The sequence below is a fragment of the Notamacropus eugenii genome, chromosome 2, assembly GCF_028372415.1.
Source record: "Notamacropus eugenii isolate mMacEug1 chromosome 2, mMacEug1.pri_v2, whole genome shotgun sequence".
Lineage (NCBI taxonomy): Eukaryota > Metazoa > Chordata > Mammalia > Diprotodontia > Macropodidae > Notamacropus > Notamacropus eugenii.
The window spans coordinates 86,538,194-86,557,852 of NC_092873.1; the positions used below are offsets into that span (position 1 = coordinate 86,538,194).

General features: G+C 37.8%; 1 protein-coding gene and 1 pseudogene across 1 annotated transcript in view; one reads left to right on the forward strand and one right to left on the reverse strand.

Moving 5' to 3' along the window:
- Positions 1-2,739: 2,739 nt before the first annotated feature.
- LOC140525877 (cyclin-G1 pseudogene) lies at positions 2,740-3,904 on the reverse strand (annotated as a pseudogene).
- Positions 3,905-8,678: 4,774 nt separating this feature from the next.
- Positions 8,679-19,659, forward strand: part of LOC140522730 (antigen WC1.1-like) — a 98,987-nt gene continuing 88,006 nt past the window's right edge. The window contains exons 1-4 of the mRNA XM_072638030.1: positions 8,679-8,727; positions 8,821-9,117; positions 11,773-12,081; positions 12,184-12,498. Of these exons, the coding sequence (XP_072494131.1) occupies positions 8,679-8,727; positions 8,821-9,117; positions 11,773-12,081; positions 12,184-12,498 (970 nt within the window). The remainder of the gene's footprint in view (positions 8,728-8,820; positions 9,118-11,772; positions 12,082-12,183; positions 12,499-19,659) is intronic.

Consider the following 19,659-nt stretch of genomic DNA (forward strand, 5'->3'; position numbering starts at 1 on the left):
ATGATAAATTAGAACTAGATAGGAAAGGCCTTCAGATGTCAAGCAGAGGCATTTGCATATTATTCAAGAAATTAAAAAGGGGAAACAATTGAGATTTTTAGCAGAGTAGTGTAAAGGTCAGCATGGCAGTTGTCTAGAGGATGGATTGAAGGGAAAAGATTGGAGGCATAGAGACCAGTTTGGAAGATACTGTAGTAAGTTGTTTTGAAGAAAGAGTAGCAATAGCCTGAATTTGGATGTGCTTGATTAATATTCAAAGTATTAGTTGATAAAACTATTTCCTAAGGTACATTGTCCATCTAGTTTCCAATGGTTCAAATGGTACCCTTCAATGAAGGTTTTCAGAGAGGTGATCGAACTGATGAAATTCCTCCCAGCCCAGAGCTGTGGTGGCTGAAATCCTTGTGAAGTATATCCACCATAGGTGACTCTACTATTTTTCATCTTATTTACTTTGCTATCTGACTTCCAGCTTTCCAATTCAACTAAAATGGGTGTCTCCAAAGATCTTCATTTCTAAATCTAACTTTTTTCAGTTTTCATATTTTACATTGCCTCTGTAACCACTTACACTGCCAATCACCATCTTCTCCTTGGTATTCTTTTCTCTTTACGATTTCATGACACTTCTGTTTCCTGGTTCTCCTCCTACCTGTCTGATATCTCCTCCTCAAACTCCTTGGGTCACCCCCAGTAATCATTGACGTTCACCAAGGATATGTGCTGGGCTTTCTTCTCTGCTCTGTCTATACTATTTCAGTTTATGATCTCATCAGCTCCACTGTGTTGCACGATCATTTCTATTCAGATGATTCTCAGATCTATCTATTCAAGCCTAACCTCTGTCCTGACTTGCATTCTTACATCTCCAGTTTTCTATTGGATATCTTGAACCAGATGTACTGCAGACTCTTAAATTTATTATGTGAAAAATTGAACTTATTATTTCTCCCTAAATCCTCCCATCTTTGTAACTTTCCAATTAGCATGGAGGACACCACTATCCTCCCACAGTCACCTAGTCTTAAGGGTCATCCTCAAATCTCACTCTCTTTTGCTGTGCCATACGTAATCAGTTGCCAAATTCTTTTAATGCTACTTTTGTAACATCTCTCATTCATACCCCTTTCCTTTCTGTGACACAGCTAAAACCTTGGTGCAGACCCACAATTCCTTATGACTGAATCATTGCAAGAGCCTTCTGGTTGAGTAATTTGTCTCAAGTCTCCATTCCAATCCATTCTCCACTCACATATTACATTTATCTTCCTAAAGCAGATATCAGACCATGTTACCTTCTCACCCCCAAACTGTAGTGATTCCCTGTTATGTCTAGGTTCACATATTCAGTTTCTACGATTCTAGTCTCTTCATGTACCAGAACTTTCCTACCTTTTTATCTTTCTAATATGTTACTTCCCACCTCATGCTTTTTAGTCCAGACACACGAATCTGTGCTGTTCTTTGCGCAATACACCATATCTTCCGACTGCATTTTTTTATTTTTACATTTCAATAATTTTATTGAAAGGTCACTTTCTTAATACCCCAACATAATGGTACTTTGTTTAGGTTACTTCAGCCAACTTAAGTTTGCATTGATGAATTAGAAAGGAAATTCTTCAATGAATCAGGTGTTTAGGAGTAACTGAAGAGCGCATCTGCAAAATGCTTTACAAAATGAAGCATAAGACATATGAGACATACTGTGGTTCTTTGGCTTATTTATCTTTAAAAGGGAAGTTTTCTCCCCGCAACATGATGTCGTCAAAGGGAAATTTGAACTAGTTATAGCTATTGTGGAAGTTAAGCTATATACTGCACTGATTAACTATATGCTTTCCCAACCCTAATATGTCAATTTAGATTCATTAACCTACAACCAGCCTCAAGTGCTCCTCCTACTACATAATTAATTCAATTAAACTGCTGCATACTTGAATCTGGATAGACAAGTCACCATAATCTAAACTGACTTGTTACAGGAGCCTTGTGACAATATCCTACCCTATATGTACTGCTTTAAATACAAAGCTCAATACTAAGGGTCCAACCATAATCCTTATTTAAAAGCTCTAGAGTGTTAGCATTAGCATATATTATGCTAGAAGGGCACAGCTAAGGTTTCAGATTGATAGACTATAACAGTTGCTTGAATAAGAGAAATTAACTTCCTTCTAAGGGGCTAGATATTGAGATAAAAATCATTCTGTATAAAACTTTGCATACCGTATCACTTGTTCCCTAGGATAATGTTGAAGATCACTTAAATTTAACATCTGTCTACAACTTAAATAGAATTTTATAATCAAATTTAAATGAAAAAAATATGCCAAAAAAAATAAGTCTTTAGAATTATTGGATTATCTAGTTGTATAAGGCTTTAACAAGGTTGTTTAATCTGCCTCAAAGACTAGTAACCCTGACTATACTAAAGCGCATCATACCATTTTTCCTAAGTTGATCTGTTTTGATATGAACTTGCTTCACAATTCAAATAACATCAATTAAAATCAATCACACCTTGCCATCAATACTACTTATAATCAGTATATTGATCCAGATACTACTAGATTGGATCAATATTAACTGTCAATTCACAGTATAAGTCTCCCATCCTTATTCTATATTAGCGTTTCACATTTGAGTTTTAGTTTTTATAAACATGCTTCCAAAAAAGATCATAATTTAGTCTTGAACACATTTCCAACTGCAGCACACATAACTAATTTCCAACTATAGCCTGTTTTCCCCTCAAGTCTGAAAATATCAATGCTAACCTAATTGCTATGTTTCAGGCTTCACAGCTTAAATCCATTCTGATATTGGAGTTCACAATTCTGATGTGAAATAAGTCTTCAAAATACTTTAATTTCTTCACCATAATGATCCTGTTAAGACCCAGTTTCAGAGACTGTTGGAAGATGAGCGATTTTGTAATAACTATGCTTCAACTGACGTGCAGTACGCCCAGACACAATCCACTTCAACTTCTGAACATTTGGTTTGGAACACTTGTTTGATGAGTATTCAGTTAGGCACTTTGCTACAAGTTCCTGCCAGAAGGTCAGATCTCTGCAATTTATCTTGGAATGTTTCTGAAGACATTCTACTCCTTCTGTCAATTCTATAAATTTCTGTGCTTGAATCTCCAGTGCAATTATAGACAATGCCAATACAGAAGGCTTTGCTTTAGAAAACATAATTCTACAGTGGCATGCCTTAAGCTGCGCTTCCAGTCTTTCAAAACTCAAGTTCTTTCTCCTTTCAAATGATAAGTTTTCATGAATAAGTGAATAATAGAGCTGTAGAAACTGAAAGGCAGTAGTAGCTTTGACTTTCCAACACACCTTCTCTAACACAATCTTTTCCATTCTCATCAGATCAGAAACTGTGAATTTGTATTGACTTATTCGTATCAAATCAGTGGCTGATGGGACGTTTCTCTCTTCCTCTGTCGATTTCACAGCCAGATAGAAACAACTTAATCCCACACATCCAAGATGTTTGGGCTGTACCTTCATTTTGGATAGAAATCTATCCAGTAAATTCACAGCTAGAGAAAAAGTCTCTGTGTCAAAGCCAAAGAACTGAGTTAGGCTAAGGAGGTCTTTCACTTCGAAGTCCCTCAGTCTTGCTGTCATCCGAAGGCCATTATCATGAGCAGATTCAGTTAGTCTCAAGCCACAGACCTTTGGCTGACATCTGGACTTCCTGTTCCAACAGAACATTCAGCTGGTGCAGCAGTTTCTGAGCTTCAGTTCTTACCAGTGCCTCTATCATCTTGAGCTCCTCGCAGCAGCTCTTCCTCAGTAGCAGGCCTCCCCGCCGGGGCCTGTCCTCTCCTCATCCTGAAAAATTAGTCCAAACGTCCCGGACGACGCGGGAATTATATAAAGGAGAGGAGAGGGGCCTGGGGGGGAGATAATGGAGGGGGCTCACGGGGCAGCGGCTCCAGCGAGCTGAGAAGGATACCAGTCCCAGGCCGCAGAGCACTGAGAGCCTGACTGTGCATTTTTGCTGGTTCTCCCTATGGTTACAGTTCTCTGTCTCCTCATTTCTATCTCTTGCCTTAACTGGTTTCACTCAGGTCCTAGCTGAAGTCCCACATAGAAACTCTTATTATCTACACCTTTAATAATAGTGGTGTTCCTGTGTTGATTATCTTCAATTTATCTTTTTAAATTAATATTCTATTTTTTCCAATTATATGTAAAAATTTTAACTCTCATTTTGTACAATTTTGAGTTCCAAATTCTTTCCCACTTTCCCTTTCTTCCCCCATCATTGAAAAGACAAGTAATTTGATAAAGATTATACATTTGCAGTTGTGAAAACATGTTTTCAGTTTAGTCATTTTTACAAGAGAAAACAGACAAAAAACCCAAGAAAAATAAAGTAAAATAGTAGGATGCTTTGCTTTCAGATTCCGTCTGTTCTTTCTCTGGAGGTAGATGGTACTTTTTCTCATAGGTACTTCAGAATTATCATCTTTTTATATTGCTCAGAATAGAGAAGTCATTCACAGTTGATTATCATAAAGTATTATTGTTACTGTGTATAATTCACTTAGCATTAGTCCATGTAAGTATCTCCAAGGTTTTCTGAAAGCATCCTGCTCATTATCTCTTATGTTATAACAATATTCACTAATACTCATATACTGCAACTTGTTCAGTCATTACACAATTGTTGTACATTCATTCAGTTTCCAATTTTTTGCCGCCAAGAATATAGCTGTTATCAACATTTCTTTTTTATACAGACAAGTCCTTTTTCTTTTTTCTTTGATTTATTTTAGATACAGATCTATCAGTGATTGCTGGATCAAAAGATATGCCCAGTTTTTTAGCCCTTTGGTCATAATTCTAAATTGTTATTCAGAATGGTTGGATCAGTTCATGAGTCCACCAACAGGACATTAGTGTACCAGTTTTCTCTTATCCCTTCCAACATTTATCTTTTTCCATTTTTGTCATATTAACCAATCTGATAGGTGTGGCATGGTACCTCAGAGTTGTTTTAATTTGAATTTCTCTGATCAATAGTGGTTTAAAGTACTTCTTCATGCGAGTAAACATAGCTGTTATTTCTTCATCTGAAAACTTCCTGTTCATATCAATTTGGGAATGATTGTGTTCGTATACATTTTACTCAATTCTCTATGTATTTGAGAAGCTTTATCAGAGAATCTGGTTATACAATTGTTTCCTGTTTTCTGTCTTCCTTCTAATCTTGACTGCATTGGTTTTGTTTGAGCAAAAACTTTTAAAATTAAATATGATCAAAATTACCCATTATGAATTCTTCCCTTCACCACAGATCTGACAGTTAAACATGGTCCCCTAATATGCTTGTGATATCACTCTTTATATCTAAATAATATATCCCCTTTGATTTCATGTTGCTATTTAGTGTCAGGTGCTGGTCTATACCTATTTTCTGCCTAACTGCTTTTCAGTATCCACAACAGCTTTTGTTAAATAGCGAGTTCCTGTTTCAAAAGTAAGTTGACTCCCAAGTATTTCATATTGCTTGCAATTATTTTACATATAATTTCGCTTTTTATTTTTTCCCACTAGACTTTGTTTGTAATATATAGAAAAACTGTTGATTTACATGTGTTTATATTATTTTTTGCAATTTTGCTAAAGTTGTTAATTATTTCAACTGGCATTTTTTAGTTGATTCTTGGAAATCTCCAAGTATATCATCATATCATCTGCAAAGAGTGATAATGGTGTGTCCTCATTGCCTCATCCAATTCCTTCAATTTTTTTTCTTTTCTTATTGCTGTAGCTAACACTTCTAGTACAATGTTGAATAATATTGTTCTCAAAATTGGCATTTTTACTTCATTCCTGATCTCACTGGAAAGGCTTCTAACTTATCCCCATTACAGATAATGCTGTTTTAGTATTACATATTGCTGTAATTTCCTTGACAGTATTTTATTAAAATATTTTTCATCAATTTTCATTTGAGAAATTTATTTACAGACTTTTTTTTCTTTTCACTTCTCCTGGTTTATGTATCTGTGCCCTATTTGTGTCGTGCAGTGGAGTTGGTAGGATTCCCTTTTTTGCCTGTTTTCTCAAGTAGTTTATCCACTATTGGAAGTACTTGTTTGGTGGAATCCATCTGGTCCTGGGAGTTTTTAAAATTCATTCAAAAATCTTTTATTTAGTATCTTATTTTTCCCCAGTTACATGCAAAACAATTTTTAACATTCATTCTTAAAACTTTGGCTTCCAAATTATCTCCCTTCCTCCATCCCCACCCCGACCTCATTGAAAAGGCAAGCAATTCCATGTAGCTTACACATGGGTAAAATGTAAATGTAATGTAAAACATTCATTATAGTCAAGTAGTAAAAGAAAACCTAGACAATAAAAAACTTCAAGAAAAGTAAAAAAAATAATAAGAAATAATATGCTTCAATCAGTGTTCAGAAACAAGCTGTTCTTTCTTGGGGGATGTATAGCTTTTTCCATCATAAGTCCTTCAGTGTTGCCTTGTATCATTGTATTTCTGAGAGTTGCTAGGCCATTCAGGGCTGATCGTTTTACAATATTTTTGTTACATAGTCCATTTCACTTTGCATCTGGTTATGCAAGTTTTACCAGATTTTTCTGAGAGTATCTCACTCACCATTTTTTACTGCGCAATAGTATTCCATCATAACGACATACCACAATTTGTTCAGTCATTCCCCAATTGACAGGCATACCCTCAACTTCTAATTCTTTACCTGGGAATTTTTAAAGGAACACACTGATAGGCCATTAAATTTCTTTTTATAAAATAGGTCTGTTTAAGTATTCTACTTCCTCTTCTGCTAATCTGGGAAATTAATATTTTTGTAATTATTCATCTATTTCCCTTAGATTGTCTGATTTAAAGGCATATATTTAGGTAAATTAGATCCTAAAATTGCTTTAATTTTCTCTTCATTGGTGGTGAATTTAATCTTTTCATTTTTGAGACTGGTGATTTGGTTTTCTTCTGTCTTTTAAAATCAAATTAGCTTTTGGTGTATCTGTTTTATTGTTCCTTGACTCCCAACGCCATGAAATCAACTCCTAAATATATTTATTAGTTTAATGGTCTGACTTTCAATTTTGTTTGTCTTTCTTTTGGTTTTCATGATTTCCAATTTAGGGTTTAGTTGTGGTTTTAATTTGTTTTCTTTCTAGTTTATTTTTAGTTGCATGTCAACTTCATTGATTTCTTCTTTCTCTATTTTGTTTATGTAAGCCCTTAGGTATATAAAGCTTTGATTGCATCCCTTAAATTATGAATGTTGTCTCAATGTCATTCTCTTTAATAAAATTATTTACTGTTTCTATGATGTCATCTACTTGTGGGGGAAAAAAAGTTCTATTATACATAACTCTTCTAAGAGCCTATTCAACTCCTTACCTTCTTTCTTACTTGTTTTTTGGTTAGATTTTTCTAATTTTGAGAGGGAAAAGTTGAGGTCCCCCCAGTAACATAATATTGTCTATTTCTTCCAGTAATTCATTTAACTTTTCCTTTAAGATTTTCGATGCCATACCATTTGGTGTATATATGTTTAGTAGTGATATGAATTCATTGTCCATATTACCTTTTAACAAGATATAATTTCCTTACTTATCTCATTTAATTCATCTATTTTTGTTTTGCTCTGACATCATGATTGCTACTTCTACTTTTTTTATTCCAGTTGAAACAAAATAGATTATGCTGCAACCTTTTACCTTTACTTAGCACGTATCTCTCTGCTTCGGTGCATTTTGTGCAAGCAACATATTGTAGGATTTTGGTTTTTAATGCACTCTGCTATCTGCTTTTTTTAAAGAGTGATTGCTCATTTTCAAGCCTATTTTTTGATGTTTAGCTTCATTTTAAAATTGGTCTCTGCTCCCTGGGTGGGGGTAACACTATCTGAAACATCTCTCCTCTCCTGGCCTATATTCTGGTCTGTGCATGATCACAATCACTGTCCTGGAATTCTGACTAAGGTCTTGGTACCCTTTGGCTGGGAACTTTAATATGCTGCTCCACCTTGCCCTACAATTGTGATCTGGAAGTAAGTATGAGTAATGTAACAGGGTCTTGCACCCAATGCCAGCAAAGAGTCTCTTGTAATCTCTTTCTCACCAGTTGTCCAACCCACTTATAAGCTGTGGGCTGAGAGATCTAGAAGACACTATTACAAGATCAGATGCCTTCACAGCCTGCTGTGCTGGGTATGGCCTGGTACTTTTGCCTTGTGCAAGGGCCTCACTTGCAGGCGTGGCATGCACAGGACTCCATTCCCATCTTGGCCTTGAGACAGAAGTTTCCTGTCAACATTTTAAGCTGTTTTGGAATGAGATATTGTTTCATCCAGTGCTTTTATTGATTTTGCTGCTCCAGAATTTATTTTGAGGCATTATTTTTCAGTTCTTTGGAAAGGAATTTTGGAGAGGTTGGGTGAGTCCTTACCTTACCTCCACCATCTTGGCTCTGCCTTTCCAAAGGTGTCCAATTCATCTTGTATATAGCTTGTTTGTACAAAATCATTAATAATTTTTAAAGCAACTACTATGTGCCAGGCATTGGTGATACAAAGAAAGACAAGAAAGCAATCCTTGCCTTTAAGGAGTTCAAAGTCTAATGGGGGAAACACATGAGAACAACTTTGTATAAACATGACCAACAAGAAGGAAATTGACTCCCCAACCTCTAGGCCCAGCACAGGTATCTCAGTTCTTCTCTCTCTCTACCTGGAGCTCTCAGAAGTTCCTTACTTCTAAGCTGGGAGTGTAACGGAGGATTCTGCTTCCTTTCTAGACACAAACAAACTCCGACTGAGCGGAGGAGAGACCCCATGCTCTGGACGAGTGGAGTTCTGGGACGATGGTGCATGGGGGACAATATGTGATTTCTCAGAGAACCTAGCAGGTGCTAATGTGGTTTGTCAGCAGCTGAGCTGTGGCTCTGCTCTGAGTTCGACTTCATTTGGCCCAGGGAAAGGGATCATCTGGGCGGTATGGTGTAGCGGAAATGAGCCTTCTCTGTGGGATTGTGATAGATGGAGGGATGAGAATGACTGTCTTCATGAAGCAGATGCTGGTGTGATTTGCTCAGGTAAGTGTGAAGGACATAAGTTGGAGGTGAGAGTTCTGAGAACAGATATTGATGTGGAGAACATGGGGCTAGAGGGTGCATATAAATGGAGCTTCCACAGATACCATGGGAAGTTCTAATCTGAACCTGGGGTCATAGAATTTAGAATTGAAAGTAAAATTGTTGGTGGTCATCTGTTTTTACAAAGGAAGAAATACAAGTCCAGTGAGGTTATCTGACTACCCCAAGGTTACATGGACAGAAAGTATAATTTGCTAGGAAACTTTTGAACAAAGAACTCCAATACCTCTTCTGTCCTCCAGAACTCTCTCCAGGTTTGCATTGGGGAGAGAGTATGTAGGGGATTTGAGAACCTTTCTGATCTGCTTTAATAGAATATTTGGGGCAGATAACCTCTCCCTTATCTGGAGCTCACCATGCCCTACAAATTGTTGGCCAGACTAGTATCTGGAGATTTCTTTGTCTTTTTACCTCTCCTGACCTAAAGTGTGTGTGTTCGTCCTTCGTTGCTGAAGAAGACCATGCCATTAAAGAAATAATTACATGACTTGCACTTGACTTTGTTTTGAGTGAGTGAGGGCTGTGCAGGTCACCAGCCTGACTTCTCCTCCAGAGCTATCTGAGTCCAGTGACCAGATGTTCATCAAGATGATTGGAGATGACCCAGGATGAGGCAATTGGGGTCAAGTGACTTGCCCAAAGATACACCACTAGTGAGTGTCAAGTGTCTGAGGTGAGATTTGAACTCAGGTCCTCCTGACTGCTGCACTGCTGCTCTATCCACTGCACCACCTAGCTGCCGCTTGACCTAAAGGGGAAATAAATGTCGCATCCTTACTTTTTCTTAGATTTTTCTCTATGAGGCTTTGATCTGGTACATTTTTTACATCTGCTTGGAGGAGATTTTTTGTTTTTTGAAGGAAACTCTGTGTGCTGATTCCTGTTGTTTTGTCATCTTGATTCTACCTCCTCAGGTGTATAGTTTTATAATAAAGTATAAATGCAGATAGAGGGAGATAGAATCTCCATTTTAAGGAAAACAAACAGCAAATGGGAGCATACCAATTTGTGAGTAGAAGTGATAAAGCTAGCTGTAGAGTTTGGGAGAGATCATTTAGAGTTGGTCGTTTATGTACTGATATCAATCATTTCCTCCAGTTATTTCTATCTCCATTTTGCTATCATTCCTCTGGGTGAAAGGGCCTAATAAAATTAAGCTGCATCAATTACATTCTCATAGTGTGGCCCAGAGAGATTGATTTTGGGTTCCTTTTTTAAGTTCATTATTTTCCGATCATTAAAAATTAGATGCTTTTCTGATTCCCTCTAAAAATGTTTCTCTGGCAACTAATATCTCCTTTGTCCTTACCATAGTCCTTTGCCAAATTCACAAAGTTTCTGTTCACCATCATATCCACAAAAATCTCTGTAGCAAATGTAACAGATTCTACAGTCAAGTTTCAAAGTATTGCAGACTTGTTCCAGATTTACAGATTGAGGAAAAAGGTTTGTAAAGAGCAGAACTATCAAACCTTAAAAGATTCATTGGAAGAAGTGATTATTTACTTTCCAAGTCAGCATAAATGTCACCTGTATTCCTCTCTCTTTCTCTTCCTTACTCTCTTTGCATCTCTCTTGATCTCTCTCTCTTCTCTCTTTCTGTCTCTCCCTCCCACTCTGTCTCCCTGTCTTTATTTCTGTCACTATCACTCTCTCTCTCTTTTTATGTGTGTGTGTGTGTGTATGTGTGTGTGTGTACGTACGTATGTGTCTGTGTATGTGCATGTCTATCTGTCAGAATAATAATGGCCTGGGCCCACAATTCACAAATCTCTATATATACAACTTTGCTAAAGTTGCTAATGATTTCAATACTGGTAGTTGCATTTCAAACATACAAGTTCCTTTCTTATCTTCCTCCCTGATTTCTTACTGTGGTAGTGGGGCCTCACGGCTTATCACAGTGTTAAAGGAGTATGTGTTAAATGTCCTTATTTCTTAGCACCTGAGTCCTAGTTCTCAAATATTCAAGAAGTAGCAGGAAATTATCCATGGAAAAAATATGGAAACTGTACTTGAAATAAAGAATGAAGAATTGTGCAAACAATCTTGGACATCTCATTAGCCCTTTATAAAGAATTCTAGGCAATTGAAATATAAGCTATTCCAATCCTATCCCAATTATAGGTTATATCCCTTATCTGCAAAAAGGGAAGAAAACAGATGAATAAGCCCCAGAAAATTAAAAAAATAAGAAAACCTATTTAGAGTAATGAGGTTGTTGAGGCAGAGGAGATGACTACTTTTCCAATACTGAGACATCATGTAAGTCTAATTTTCCTCCTTGGGTGAGATGCTGTTTCCATTTGCCTCTCCCATGCCTAAAAGAGTAGTAGCATTGCACTTCCCTACATATGTCAGACATGGTCTCCCAAAGAGTACCAGGAATTAAGCAGCTTTAGCTTTATTTCAGGTTCAATCATAGTCCACATGCTTCCAAGGTATGTCATGTGCTCAGTTAAGGAAAGTTCCTCTGCTTCTTCTCCCTTGGGAAAATTCCAGAAAGAGTCTCACATAATTAATTGCAGCTCTTTCCTCATAAGGGAAATCTTGACATTCATTGTGACTCACTGTTATTATTTCTTATCTTTCCAGGATTTGTCAAGCTGGAGGCAGGGGATGGCCCCTGTAATGGGAGGGTAGAAGTCAATTCAGGAACAAAATGGAACACAGTCTGTGATTGGAATTTTACTCTTCCTACTGCCAACATCATTTGTGCTGAATTAAAGTGTGGGACTGCAGTCTCCATTATGAAAGGAGCTCACTTTGGAAGAGGAAATGGACCTATCTGGGATAAAGAATTCCAGTGTAATGGAAGTGAATTGCTTCTGTCATTGTGCCCCACAGTACTACATTCACAGGAAAAATGTAGTCACAGTATGGACGTTGGAGTAATTTGCTCAAGTAAATGTTACACAATGCTATTATTCTGTTCCCACATTGTACTTGATCCTGTAATTAGAAAGTCACAATCACTTCTCTAAAGTCCTGTCTTCTTCCCCCCAGGGTACACAGACTTTCGTCTGATGGATGGAAGCTCCCAATGTGAAGGGAGAGTGGAGATCCAAGTTTTGGGGACGTGGAGGACTCTCTGTGCCTCCCACTGGGACCTAGCAGATGCCAACGTTCTCTGCCATCAGCTCCACTGTGGCATTGCCATGAAGCCTCCAGAAGAAGCACATTTTGGCAGAGGACGTGTTCCCATCATAGGGGATACATTTTACTGCACAGGGACTGAATCTCATTTACGGAATTGTTCTGTGACTATTCTTGGGACTTCTCCATGTTCCAAAGGAAAAGTTGCCTCTGTGGTCTGCTCAGGTGAGTAAAGGTAAAACTCTAATTTGGGCACAAAGCATGTGGGACAGTGAAAGCATTGCTATGGGCACAAAGGAAAAGGATAGATGTGTCTACACCCATAACCACTCAGGTGACCCTTTTCAATATCCAGAGGAGAGCCACAGCATCTTGTCTCTGAGAATAAGTATGAAGAGTCCTAACCATATTGCTGGGAATTGTGCATAGCCTTTTTTTCATACTTGTTTTATATATTTTATCATTCATTTATGATTTTTCTTTGTGAAGTCTCAGGTAGGGAAGATATATTATGGTCCATCAGCTACTTTAGAGGAAAGTGTAGACTTATGCTAATGATAGTACCAATAGTGAACAATGATAAACTGGCTCTGGACATTGGTAGCAAAGACAAACTTAGACAGGAAGGACCAGGAATTGTCTAAATTCACATGCAGCTTGTTTACCCAAAGCAAGATGGTAAGATCAACCTACAAGGACAGAATAGATTAGAGAAGATCAAAGATACTGGGATATCATTTAATATTAGGTGAACTATGTTATAGCCATCTAAGAATAAAATTCCAGCACTTTTCCTCCTGAAAATTGGAACCCTTTCCTCAGAGCTCCATTTACAAAAGATCTATTCATTGATGGAAATTGATTTCATAAGGTCAGAGGTGACGAAACTTGGAGAAAAGGGAGATCCTCGTCAGAAAGTAAGAGAGAACCTTAACCAGAAGACCTAGGTCTCTCTGTTCCCCAGCTCTCACTAATTTCATCTCATGAAATCAATTTGTGCCAATGAGGAGATTCTTTTGCTAATAGACCTTTGAGCCAAAGATTACACAAATTTATCCTCTCTATATAATTATTAGAGGTAGTAGAAGTAAATGAGGGTGAAAGCTTTGCATGAGACCATCAGATGTACAAATAGGTCAGGGTCCAGAGTAAAGTGTCAAGTCAGGGCTCAGAGGAGCAGGATTCTGCCAGGAAAAGAAGGTATCATTTGGATCAGTGCAGGTCAGCAGACGCTGGGGAGAAAACTTGAGGGAAGAGATTGTGAGGTGTATGAATGATGAAATGCCTGAGGAAACAAAGGTTCTACTTTGAAAGCTAATCAGTTGATTAAGCAATACATGACAGTTGCTAAACAAATAAGGACCAGTGGTCTTTCTCAGTTTGGCACTAAAATATGAGGGAGACAGATTTTTATGCTTTAAAAACGATGAAATGAAACCAAATAATTAAAAGAAAACAATTAACAGGGATACAAAATTTGGTTATCTGATTTATAGTTGAAAGAAAGATTCGGAGCCTTCCAAGTTGGGAAGGGGAGAACAAATAGGTGCAATTCCCTGAAATCAGAAAAAGAGGTGTCCCAGTGTCCCCAAAGTGTCTTCATTCAATCAAAAGAATGTGGAACCAATAATTATTGAATAGTACGTGCCAGAGAAAACATATGGGTTGCTTGCCACAAAATTCCTTGCATCACTCTTTGGATCTGACTGGGTTTCTAGTCAGCCTAACCTAGGTCCTTAGTTAATCATCCTGTAGAGGTGGTCTAGGTTCCAGCCATACAGGAAGAGGTTCAAAAGATGCAATAAAGTTTTCTCCCAATTACCATCACTGGATAAAATTTTCTCACAAGATAGAAATTGGACTAAACTCATGAGTGAATGGAAAGAGAATCTAGCTATCTCCAGAACTGAATCACAAGTTGGAATCAGTTTAGTTCACTCAATTCCACTACCACATACTATTCTAATCTCCTCAGTAGCATAGTCTCAGAGAGCAGGTGAGATATTTAGAAACAAGGTGGAGTTAGAGGATACTCCTTTCAGTTGTGCTACTTTATTTTCATCTTGTGAATTTTTAGTGACATTTAAAAGTACAGAGTTTCTTCTTTTATGTTTTCCTTTTCCTTAGTTTCTTAGGAAAATCAAACTTCTGGCACTTGTTAGGTGCCTACTACTTGAAAAGCTCAATCGTTTCTCTGTTGAGCTAGGAGAAGAAGGAATTTCTATCTACCTCATCCAAGAGAGATATTTGTCCCTCTAGAGCAGAAACTCTTGACTTTCCTTGGGTTATAGCCACCTTTGGTGTAATCTTGGGACTGTTTCTGAGAATAATGCTTTTAACTGATCACTCTTCCCAATACTGTCAGAACAATCAGAAGTTTGACTGAACCTGATAATGACACATAAATTAATAATCTTTAAGGGGGCAGGTAAAAATAATTCTAGCCTGGTACCCTTACTCTCTGAGGAAAGTAGAGTGAGGTCTAGCCTCAACCTCCTACTTCCAATCCTGGTGGGGATTAGAGCATCCCTTGGAGAAGGAGAAGAGGAGAAATTAGGTAGAGTGGCAGCCAGGTTGGTCAGTGGAGAGAGTGGAGTGCCATGAGTCAGGATGACCTGAGTTCAAATTAGACCTCAGACTAGCTACTTGTCCCTGATCAAGTCATTTAACCCCATTTGCTTCACTTTCCTCCTCTGTAAAACAATCTGGAGAAAGAATTGGCAAATTCCTCCAGTATCTTTGCCAACAAAGCCCCACAAAGCCCACAACAAAACCCAACTCAGGAAGAGTTGGACATGACTGAAATAACTGAACTACAACAAGAGGAGGAGAGGAGGGCTTGAGATGTCTATTCATTCTCCCTTTGAGCCACACAATGACAGCCCCATGCTCCGTGTGAGAGGGACAATCCTTTGTACACATGAGGCCTCATCATACACACACCTCTCTACACATAGGCACTTGCTACTGGTAGTGTTTTCCTTACACAAATAGAAGACCAAAAAATTGAAATATAGTTATCAATATATTTTTAAAAAATTAATATTTTTTGAGGCAGAGCCAAGATGCAGGAGAGAAGGCAAGGATTTGCTTGAGCTCTCCTCCAACCCCCCCCCCCCCAAATACCTATAAAAATTACTCTAAACAAATTCTGGAGCAGCAGAACCCACAAAATGATAGCATGAGGAAAATTTCCAGCCCAGGGCAGCCTGAAAGGTCAACAGGAAACATTAATCATGGTGGACTGAGAGCAGAGTACAGTCCAGTTTGAGTCATGCTGCCATCACAGGCTGGGTCTGAGCAGATCTCAGGGCACTGAATCACTGGCAGCCATGTCGATTTCGAGACTTCTTGAGCAAAAAAGGCTGAGGACAAGAAATTTTGTGGAGAAAACTTGTGTGAGTGAGTGGTGTGGTCCAGCCCTGGCTTGTGTGGTGGACATGGAGGAGGAATCAATAGTAGCTACAGCAGTCTCAGCAGAACAGCAAGGGCTGTGGCAGCAGCAGAGACATCTCTCATTCTGGAGCTCTGAGGACACAGATTGTGGGGAAATCTAACAGCTTACAATAAGCCTGTCACCCCCACTAGAAGCAGAGAACTACCTTGACACAGAGCTCAAATGTCAAATAATTGACTGGGGAATTGAGCAAAAACTGGAAAAAGAAATCAGATTATAGACTGTTACTTTGGTCACAAGGAAGATCAAAACATACAAACAGAAGACAACAAAATCAAAGCTCCTACATCCAAAGCCTCCAAGGAAAATATGAATTTGTCTCAGGCCATGGAGGAGCTCAAAAAGGATTCTGAAAATCAGGTAAGAGAAGTAGAGGAAAAAGTGGGAAGAGAAATGAAAGTGATGCACGAAAATCATAAAAACTGAGTCAATAGCTTACTAAAGGAGATCCCCAAAATGCTGAAGAAAATTACACCTTTAAATTAAATAGACTAATACAAATGGCAAAAGAGATCCAAAAGTAGAAGAATGCCTTAAAAAGCAGAATTGACCAAATGGAAAAGGAGGTCCAAAAGCTCATTTAGTAAAACAATTCCTTCAATATTAGAAGGGAGTAGATGGAAGCCAATGACTTTATGAAAAATCATGAAATTATTAAACAAAACCAAAAGAATGAACAAATAGAAGATGATGGAAAATATCTTATTGAAACAACTGACCTTGATAACAGATCCAGGAGAGACAATTTAAAAATTCTTGAACTACCTGACAGCCATGATCACAAAAAGAGCTTAGACATCATCTTTCAAGGAATTATCAAGGAAACCTGCCATGATATTCTAGAATCTGGGCATAAAATATATATTGAAAGAGTCCACTAATCACCTCCTGAAAGAGATCTCCAAAGGAAAGCTCTTTAAACTATTGTAGCCAAATTCCAGAGTTCCATGGTCAAGGAGAAAATATTGCAAGTAACCAGAAAGAAATAATTCTAGTATTGTAGAAACATAATCAGGATAACACATGACTTAGTAGCTTCTCCACTAAGGGACTGGAGGTCTGGGAATTTGATATTCCAGAAATGGAAGGAGCAGGGATTAATACCAAGAATCACCTACCCAGCAAAACTGAGTATAATATTTCAGGGGAAAATGGAATTTCAATGAAATAGAGGACTTTCAAGTATTCTTGCTGAAAAAACCAGAGCTGAATAGAACATCTGACTTTCAGATATAAGAATCAAGAGAAGCATTAAAAGGTAAGCAGGAAAGAGAAATCACGAAGGACTTACTTGAACTGTTTCCATTCCTACATGAAAAGATACTATTCTTAACTCTTGAGAATTTTTTTAGTATTAGGGTAGTTGGAGGGATTGTATATATATAGACAGAGGGCATGGGGTGAGTTGAATAGATAGGAATGATATCTAAAAAATAAAATTAAGGGGTGAGAGAGGAATATATTGGGAGGACAAAGGCAGAAATAGAATGGGGCAAATTATCTCACATAAAACAGTCAAGAAATAGCTTTTACAATAGAGGGTGGGGGAGGTGAGAGGGAAAGAATGAACCTTACTGTCATCAGATTTGGCTTAAGAAGGGAATAACATGTACATACAATTGGGTACAAATTCTATGTTACTGTATAGGAAAGTAAGGGGAAAGGGGATAAGTGGGGGATAATCAAAGGGAGGGCAAAGGAGAAGATAGGGTAATTAGAATTAAACACTTTTGAGAAGAGACAGGGTCAAAAGACAGAATAGAATAAACGGGGTGGGGGGAGAATAGGATGGAGGAAACAGAGTTAGTCTTTCCCAACATGACTGTTAAGAAACTGTATTGCATGACTACAAATGTATTACCTATACTGAATTGCTTGTCTTCTCAGTGGAGGTGGATGGTGAGGTAGGAAGGGAGAGAAGTGGGAACTCAAGGTATTAAAAACATTTGTTAAAAATTGTTTTTACATGCAACTGGGAAATAAGACACACAAGAAATGGGATATAGAAATCTATCTTTCCCTACAAAAAATAGTTGGAAAGGGGATAAGTAAAAGGGGGTGTGATAAAAGGGAGGGCAGATTGGTTGAAGGAGTAATCAGAGTGTACACTGTCTTGGTGTGGGGGAAGTGGAGAGATGGGGAGAAAATTTGAAACTCTATGTCTTGTAGAAGTGAATGTTGGAAACTAACTAAATACATTAAATTATAATATTTTTTATTTTTCATTTTTTAACACAGTCCTTATCATATAAAACAATTCCAACTTTGAGTCAGTTGATAACTTTCTTTAAAGAATTTGCAATACAGACCACAAGCGAATTTTTTTTTAATGTTAACCAACTGAGACACAAATAATAACTATGTATGCTAACTTCACAAGCCCTTGACCTAATTGTCTCCACACTATTATTAAGAATTAAAGGGCCCTAACTTATTGTCCTTGGTATAGAGTCCTAAGCCTAATAGTTTAATTATAGACTTGACCTCGATGTTCCCCTACTAACACTCTATAATTTAATAGATATGGTATTAAGCTTAGAAACCTTTTGACTATAGGAAACTGCCACTAAGAGTAGGGACATTGCAGGGAAACAGTATCTCCCCAGTTTCACGTCAGTTCCAGGCAGGAGTAGATTCTCAACTTGCATTCAGTCAGGCTTAAAGTCTGCCAAATGTTAGTGGGGAAATTGAGTCAGAACAATCCTACCTCAGCCCAGGCTGAACAGCCGCTCTCCCACCCTTCCCATGAGAACTTTTGCAGTTCATACAAGCATCTCGGAGGCTTACTGCATCATGGATTGGAGGCTCATAACACCTTTCTTGGTATCCATACCTGGAGTTAGGCTCAGAAGAACAGTCAGTTAATAGTCCCACAGAATCTTAAAATAGCAAGTTCCAATAACCAGATTTCAGATATGACTATAATTTCACATTGGCTAAGGAACATCTTTTGAGGCAAGTCTTAAGTGGCTTACATGCCTTTCTATATATGTTCTAGCTCCTGATTTAATAACAATCATAAAATCAAATTTACCATAAAAACCTTAACTATTCCATCAATGCCAAATTTTACCTGAGGTTACCTGCCTCTTGGATTAAAATTCTTTCCCCAAACTGAAGATGTTTCCGATTTAGTTTCACTAATTAATTCAGTCAATTGTTTTAATACTAATAGTTTTTACATCACTTTGTAACATGTCCAATTTTTCTCCCCATCCCTCCTCTCCCCCCATCCCCTAATACCTTGCATTCTGATTACCCCTTCCCTCAATGTGCCCTCCCTTCTATCACAGCCCACCTTTCCCTCATCCCCATCTTCTCTCTTTTCTTGTAGGGCAAGATAAATTTCTGTACCCCATTACCTGTGTTTCTTATTTCCAGGTTATATGCAATAATAATTCTCAACATTCGTTTCTAATACTTTGAATTTCAACTTCTCTCTCTCTCCCTCCTTCCCTATCCATCCCCACTGAGAAGGCAAGCAATTCAATACAGACTAAATATGTGTCATTTTGCAAAATTCTTCCATAATAATAATGTTGTGTAAAACTAACTATATTGTCCTCTATCCTACCCTATCTCCCTTTATTTTTTTATTCCCTCATTTGAACTTGTCCCCTCCCAAAAGTGATTATTTCTAGTTACTCTCTTCTCCCATTTGCCCTCCCTTCTATCATTTCCCTCACTCCACTTGTCGCCTCTTCCCCTACTTTCCTGTAGTGTAAGATAGATTTTCACGCCAAATTTAATGAGCATATTATTCCCTCCATAAGCCATATATGAAAAGTGAGCTTCACTTTTCCTCTCTCCCTTTCTCCCTTTTCTCCTCCATTGAACAAGATTTTTCTTATCTCTTTTAAGAGTTATAGCCTGCCCCATTCCCTTTCTCCTATTCTCCTCCCAGTATTTTGTTCCCTCACCCCTTAATT